This window comes from Agelaius phoeniceus, chromosome 29 (genome assembly GCF_051311805.1).
Source record: "Agelaius phoeniceus isolate bAgePho1 chromosome 29, bAgePho1.hap1, whole genome shotgun sequence".
In the NCBI taxonomy this organism is placed as follows: domain Eukaryota; kingdom Metazoa; phylum Chordata; class Aves; order Passeriformes; family Icteridae; genus Agelaius; species Agelaius phoeniceus.
Genome location: NC_135293.1, coordinates 3,563,099 through 3,569,722, shown reverse-complemented (window position 1 = coordinate 3,569,722; position 6,624 = coordinate 3,563,099). Strand labels below are relative to the sequence as shown.

General features: G+C 63.8%; 2 protein-coding genes across 2 annotated transcripts; one reads left to right on the top strand and one right to left on the bottom strand.

Annotated features, from left to right (window-relative positions):
• Window positions 1-222: 222 nt before the first annotated feature.
• LOC129131389 (la-related protein 6-like) lies at window positions 223-3,302 on the top strand. Its single transcript, XM_054650378.2, has 3 exons — window positions 223-389; window positions 1,110-1,308; window positions 2,163-3,302. The coding sequence occupies exons 1-3, from the start codon at window positions 223-225 to the stop codon at window positions 3,036-3,038; spliced, it is 1,242 nt and encodes a 413-aa protein (XP_054506353.2). The 3' UTR covers window positions 3,039-3,302.
• Window positions 3,303-4,469: 1,167 nt separating this feature from the next.
• Window positions 4,470-6,328, bottom strand: IFI30 (IFI30 lysosomal thiol reductase). The gene is made up of 7 exons (XM_054650012.2): window positions 6,162-6,328; window positions 5,360-5,539; window positions 5,214-5,288; window positions 5,044-5,139; window positions 4,813-4,965; window positions 4,666-4,734; window positions 4,470-4,582 (listed from the first exon to the last, which is right to left on the bottom strand). Exons 1-7 carry the CDS (start codon window positions 6,285-6,287, stop codon window positions 4,517-4,519), a joined length of 765 nt encoding a protein of 254 aa, XP_054505987.2. The 5' UTR covers window positions 6,288-6,328; the 3' UTR covers window positions 4,470-4,516.
• Window positions 6,329-6,624: the final 296 nt, after the last annotated feature.

The following is a 6,624-nucleotide window of genomic DNA, read 5'->3' as shown; positions in this document are numbered from 1 at the left end:
TTTTTTTTTTTTTTTTTTTGGGGGGGGGAGCTTTTGGGGTATTTTGGAGTTGCTGCCCTGGGGTGTTTGGGGTGCTCTGATAGAGCTTAGAATTTCCTCCCATTGCTACCAAGCAGGTAAGGACACACAACCATCAACCACCCCCTCCTGCAGTGGCTCTGCCTGGGCTGGCTGAGCTGTCCCAGCGCCGTCCTTGTGTGTCACACCCCAGGTGAAGGGACAATGTCCTCACGTGGCCCTGGAGCGCCCCTGGGGCTCGATTCCCAGCCCAGCTGCAGCCCCCCGGTGCCTGCACCGAGGAATTCCCCCCTGGCACGGCCTCTCTGTCCCCCCTGGAGCTGCTCCCTCGCCCTGCTTGGCCAGGAGGAGCCCGTGGAGAGCTGCCCCAGGTACGAGCAGGGCTGAGCCTGGCCTGGGACAAGGGACATGGCTGGGGTGTGCTTGATACAGCCTGGGGGGCTCCCGAGGCTGGGCTGGGGCTGTGCCCTGTGCCAGGGCAAGGCTGGGGGGCACGGGCTGGACTCAATGCCCATACTCAGGGTAAGGATGGTGGGCATGGGCTGGGGCTGTCCCCTGTGCCCAGGGCAAGGCTGGAGTCAATCCCCATACTCAGGGCAAGACTGGGGCTGTTCCCCATGCCCAGGACAAGGCTGGGGGCACGGGCTGAAGTCATTCCCTGTAACCTGATTCCCATGCTGGGGCTGTTCCCTGTACCCTGGGCAAGGCTGGAGTAATTCCCCATGCCCAGGGCAAGGTTGGTGGGCTCCCTGGACCCAGGGCAAGGCTGGTGGGCACGGGCTGGGGCTGTTCCCCATGCCCAGGGCAAGGCTGGAGTCATTTCCCATACTCTGGGCAAGGCTGGTAGGCACAGGCTGGGGTTGTTCATTTTACCCAGGGCAGGGCTGGGGCTGTTCCCCGTGCCCAGGGCAGGGCTGGAGTCATTTCCCATACCCAGGGCAGAGCTGGTGGGCACAGGCTGGGGCTGTTCCCCGTGCCCAGGGCAGGGCTGGGGCTGTTCCCCGTGCCCAGGGCAGGGCTGGGGCTGTCCCCTGGTGTCTCTGCTGTCCCAGCACGGGGGCCTGGGCAGCAGCTGAGCCCGGTGTCCCCAGCAGCTCCTGCGAGCTGGGGGTGGCGCTGCTGGAGCGCTCCTGCCCGGGCCCCGACCCGCAGCTGCTGCGCAGGATCGTGGCGCAGGTGGAGTTCTACCTGTCCGATGAGAACCTGGCCAGGGACGCCTTCCTGCTCAAACACGTGCAGAAGAACAAGATGGGCTTTGTCAGCATCAAACTGCTGACATCCTTCAAGAAGGTGGGTGCTGGGGGTGCAGGCTGCCTCCTGTGGGGTGTGCGAGGAGCTCTGGGTGCGTCCTGGGGCTGCCCTCAGTGCCCAGGGGAGCAGGGAAAGCTCCTCAGATCACCCCCAGGGCTGGAGTCACCTCTTCACTCTTTGGAAGTGATCATCCCTTAACCAAAAACACTCAGGGAAGTGCTGGTGGTGTGGCTTAGGGGGAAGCTGTGGCTCCTTGCTGGATCCTGGGGGATGCTGGGGCTGTCTGCAGACCCCAGGGCTGCTCACACAGAAGTGCAGGATGTTCCCTGTGCTCTGGGCACGGCTGGAGCTGTACAGGATGTTCCCTGTGCTCTGGGCAGGGCTGGTGGGCACGGCTGGGGCTGTTCCCCGTGCCCAGGGCAGGGCTGGTGCTGTCCCCTGATGTCTCAGCTGTTCTGCTCACACAGAATATTGCCCTGGGGGATGTTGTATGGGGTCACAGCCTGCCCGGAGCAGGGTTTAGGGTGCTCCCTGTCTCTGTGGGGGATGCAGAGTGATGGGGATTCCACCCCTTCAGTGCCCAGGGGAGCAGGGAAAGCTCCTCAAATCACCCCCAGGGTTGGATTCACCTCTTCTACCTATGGACTGCTTTGGAAGGGATCACTCCTTAACCAAAAGAAATCCAGGGAAATGCTGGTGTGGCTTAGGGGGAAGCTGTGGCTCCTTGCCAGAGCCTGGGGGACGCTGGGGCTGCCTGCAGATCCCAGAGCTGCTCACACACACGGGGGACATTGTGACAGCGGGGGCCACAGCCTGCCTGGAGGGGGGTTCGGGTGCTCCCTGTCTCTGTGGGGGATGCAGGGTGACTGGGATCCCGTCCCCTCTGTGCCCAGGTGAAATACCTGACCCGGGACTGGCGCCTCACCCTCTACGCCCTCAAGTTCTCGGCGCTGCTGGAGGTGAACAAGGAGGGCACCAAAGTCCGGCGGCGCCTCCCCATCCCCGAGCACCTGCTGAGCGTCCCCCCGAGCAAGCTGCTGCTGGCCTGGGAGCTGCAGCCGCGGGAGCAGGACCTGCCCCTGCAGAAAAACTTTCTGGACACCATCACCAGGATGTTCAGCCCCTTCGGAGCCATCGCCTCCATCCGCCTGCTGCGGCCGGGCCGCAAGCTGCCCTCGGACGTGCGCAGGTACTCGGCGAGGTTCCCGGAGCTGCTGAGCCGCTGCTGTGCCCTGGTGGAGTACGAGAGCCTGGAGAGCGCCCGCAGCGCCGCCGACAGCCTCGGGCACCGCGACTGGCACGGCAGCATCAGGGTGGTGCGGCTCTGCGGGAAGGGAGGAAGGAAGAAATTCAGCGAGGAGAGAGCGCCTTGGAAGGCGTCGCCGGCGGCTCTGAGCTTCCCCCGCAGCCCCAGGGAGGGTTCCCTGCCCTGCAGCGCTCCCGAGCCCGATGATGCTGCAGGGTCGCTGTCCTTCCTCCTGGACCAGGAGCCGCTGGCACCGACCTGGCCTGGCAGCGATTTCAGAGATCCCAGCGCCTTCCCCGGCTCCTTCCTCCCTCCGCTCGGGGCGGGCACCGAGAGCCGCCCGGGGGCTGCGCCGGGGTCCTGGACACCCTGGGGCAGCGGCCTCTGTCCCAAAGGTGCCCCCGGTGATGCCCAGGGGGTCTCCGAGCCCCTCGGCCTTTGGGACGGGGTCCTGGCCCTGCCCCGCAGCCCCGAGAGCTTCAGGAGCAGCTTCGGGAGAGAAGAGCTCGTCCTGCGGCGCTGAGAATTCTTCAATTCAGGGCTAGGGGTGCTCATGGTCTTTTTTTTTCCCCTTCTTCTTTCGAGAGGAAGGCTTTCCTATGGTCCTGCGAGCTGTGGGCAGTGGCAGAGCAGCTGAGCCAGGGGACAGAAGTTTTGGGGCACGGGCGATGCTCGAGGCAGACGCTGAGCAGCAGCAGGAGCTGTGCTGTGCTCATGCCAGTGAGACTGTGCTTGCTCAGGGCCCAGAGAGCTGGGTTTGGGGTCCAGGTTTTGGATGAGAAATGGACAATAAAGAGAGATGAAGTTTCCAGGCACTCTCTGGTTGATGCTGTGATTTTTTGGGGTTTGTTTTTGTTTGTTGGTTTTTGTTGTTGTTTGTTTTGGTTTTTTTTTTTTTTTGGTTGGTGTTTTGTTTCTGTTGGGTTTTTTTTTTTTTTTGTTTCGTTTTGGTTTTGTTTGGGTTTTTTTGGGTGTTTTTTTCCCCCTTATCTTTCCAGGCCTTGCTGCTGCCTGAGGTGCAGCCAGACAAGGGAAGGAGGGTCCCTGCCTGCAGCTCCCTCCCTTGCTGTCCTTGGGGTGGTGGGGACACTGAGGGGTGCCCAGGTTGGCTGAGCCTGAGACAAGAGTGAAGGCTGTGGTGGCAGGGCCGTGGTTCCTCCCGGCTGATGGCTGCTCAAGGCTCTCTGGCATCTCTCAGGATGGAATATGGGGGCTCCCTGTGTCCCTCCTGCTCTCACAGCCTCCCCAGCTCCTCTGGGAAAGGGTTTAGGGAGGCTACAGGTGCCTCTCAGGGTGTGCCAGAGCTGGGATGGGGTGGGATGAGTCCCACACCTGCTTGTGTGAGGAGAGCTTTGAGCAGCCCCTGCAGTCAGGAGCCTCTGGGATGAGGATGAGGAGGATGGAAAACAAAGCAGATTTGGGGTCTGGTTCTCACCCAGCCAGGGCCCTGGCACTGAGGAGTTGTTCTACAGGTAGTGAGGAGAATTCTCTGGATCAGGAATTCCTTGTCCTTGTGGTGAATTTCATCCCCCCAGACCCCAGCTGGGAATGGCCTTGCTGGGGCAAGCAGGTCTGGGAAATTCGAGAGAATTGCTTGTCACGAGTGCTCAGGGAGCCACCAGGAAAGGAAAGATTCCATCCTAAACCTGCTGGGTTAGAATGGGGAACTGGGATGGTCCTGACCCCAGTGCTCCTGAAATGGTTGAGTTTTTTAATGCTGTCAGTGTGAGGACAGAGATGGACACCAGAGCTGCTTCCCAAGACTTGGAGAGAGGAAATGTTCTGGTGCTCAGCTGAGTTCCCTGGGAATCTTCAAGGGGCTTCTCTGTGACCCTCTGGAGCAGGTAATTCCCAGGTCTGGAGGGCAGTCCCAGTGCCCAGCCCCTCTTCCCTTCCCACTGTGGCAGGGCACAACCACCCCCTCCCTGCTCCCCCAGCACAGCACTCCAGATCCTTTTCCATAAAAATATCCTTTTTATTGGCCTCTCCCTCTGTGCTCCCTCAGCGCCTGCAGCCAGGTTGGATCTTCGGGGCCTTGGAGCCCCCACAGACCTCAGGCTTCTCCCCCTGCCAGAGAGCAGCCATGAGAGCCCCAGCAGCAATGGGGACATGTCCCCAAGCCCTGCTGTCCCCACAGAGCCTCGTCTCACCTGGTAGAGGTGACAAACCAGCCCCAGCAGCGAGGCCTCTGCCTGTGCCTGCAGCTCGTCCGTGTGCTTCTGCGGGGGACAAGGGCTGCTCAGAGGGGTCCCCAGGGTGTCCCAGCCCCACCTGGCACCCCGTGCCCCCTGCCATACCCCGTTGATGGTGATCCAGGGCACGTACTGGTGTGGAGGGTCCAGTGCCTCGGTCAGCTGGGCGTTGTGGTGCATCAGGGCCACCCCCGTGTCCCCCTGCACGCAGGCGCTGATGCGGCCGCTGTCCAGCTCTGGGGCGTAGATCTGCAGGCACTGCCGGGCACAGGGGACGCTCAGGGGGACAGGGACATCCCCCGTGAGGGGCAGTGAGGGGCGGGGAGGGGGACATACGGCCTCCAGGTTCTTGGTGACGGAGCTGCCCGACTCCAGGCAGAAGATGACGGGGAAGTAGGTGCTGAAGTTCTTGGCCTCGTGCATCAGACAGGCCTAGGGGGACAGGGCGGGCGGTGAGGGGCTGCTGGAGCCCCCCGTGCCAGCCCCGTGGGAACGGGCACCGTCACCTCCATCATGTTGCCCAAGCATTCCTCGGGGCCGTGCTGGCACTCGAAGTCCAACTTGCCGCTGACGTTCCTCTCCTGCGGGACCGAGTGCGATGAGCGGGGCCGGCGGCACCGCCGGGGCGAGCGCCGGCAGCGCCGGCTCCTACCTGGGCGTTGCCGTAGGGCACCAGGGTGATGCTCAGCATCTCCTCGGGCAGCAGCAGCCAGGTGGGGAAGAGCCTCAGCACCAGGAACTCACGGCACGCCGGGCACAGGCTCTCGTAGTACAGGCTCAGCTCCACGGGCGCAGCCGCGGGCTGCGGGAGGCTCGGGCAGCGGCTCTGCACCTGCACACGGGAGGGTTTTGGGGTGCACGGGGGGTATGGATGCTGCACCCCCATTCTAGTATCTGTAGGGATGGGGGGAAGCTCCGGGATGCAGGGAAAAAGGGGGAGATGGGGGTGTGCAGGACTAGAGGGAAGTGAGAGTGGTCGGGAGTTTTCGGGGCTTTCCACCAGAACTTCCCCAAAATATTTCAGGGGAAAACAAATTTAGAGCAGGATGTGCCTGGGTGGGTGGGGGTATGGCCCAGCACCCAGTGCCAGGGGGAAGCTGCAGCCTCGTGGGGTTCACAGGGCGCTGTCACCACCCGGTTCTGTTTGGGGCAGAATAAGCCAAAAAGCGGTTTTATGCTTAAAAAGCAGAAGTGCCAAGGGCAGCTGGGGAGGGGCCGCGGGCAGGGTCCGGCTGGTCCAGAGCCGTTCCCCGGGGATCTGGGGAATGCCGTGGTGCCCGTGTGGCACCGGAGGCTCTGAGCATCGGATGTGACAGCCCGTGCCTCAGCGACACTCGCTCCAGGCATTGCTGCCCCAACCCTGTCCCCGCGTCCCTGGGCAGGCGGGAGTGACCCCGCGTCCCGGTGCCCCTGCCCTTGTCCCCAGCCCCGGCAGCAGCAGCAGCAGCTCTGACCTGGCAGGCGACGGCGGCGTCCCGGGAGCTGCACCAGCGGTGGGCAGGGTGATCACAGCCGGGGGCCGCGCCGAGCCCTGGGGCCACCAGGGCCACCAGCACAGCCAGCGCCACCGCGGGGGCCATCAGGACGCCGGGGTGACGCGGAAATGAGCCCGTCCCAGCGGGGACTTTTAAAGCGGGGCTGTGCCCGCCCTCCGGCCCTTCCTGCCCTTCCTGCCGCCCCGGCCGCCGCCTCCCGTGACGCCGCCGCCCCACGTGGGCTCCGCCGCCGCTCCCGCTGCCCCGAGCTGGGACTCGGCTCCCCGGGGGTTCGGGCAGTGAAACCCGGCCCGGAGCAGCCACGCGTGGAGCTCTCCCCGAGCCGCAAGCGGGGCTGGGGGCCGGTACAGCCCGCGGTGGGTGCGGGACCGGGATGCAGCCCAAGGCATCCCGAGTTCAATCACGGGAGCCTCGTGGTTCC

What these genes read in the sequence shown, in the direction of transcription:
- LOC129131389 (XM_054650378.2), top strand. Translation starts at nt 223, where the DNA reads ATGTCCTCACGTGGCCCTGGAGCGCCCCTGGGGCTCGATTCCCAGCCC. An exon ending in CCCGTGGAGAGCTGCCCCAG is followed by an intron (nt 390 to 1,109) that starts GTACGAGCAGGG and finishes CGGTGTCCCCAG; the next exon opens with CAGCTCCTGCGAGCTGGGGG. An exon ending in TGCTGACATCCTTCAAGAAG is followed by an intron (nt 1,309 to 2,162) that starts GTGGGTGCTGGG and finishes CTCTGTGCCCAG; the next exon opens with GTGAAATACCTGACCCGGGA.
- IFI30 (XM_054650012.2), bottom strand. Translation starts at nt 6,287, where the DNA reads ATGGCCCCCGCGGTGGCGCTGGCTGTGCTGGTGGCCCTGGTGGCCCCA. An exon ending in GCTTGGGCAACATGATGGAG is followed by an intron (nt 5,140 to 5,213) that starts GTGACGGTGCCC and finishes CTGTCCCCCTAG; the next exon opens with GCCTGTCTGATGCACGAGGC. An exon ending in CCTGGATCACCATCAACGGG is followed by an intron (nt 4,735 to 4,812) that starts GTATGGCAGGGG and finishes TGTCCCCCGCAG; the next exon opens with AAGCACACGGACGAGCTGCA.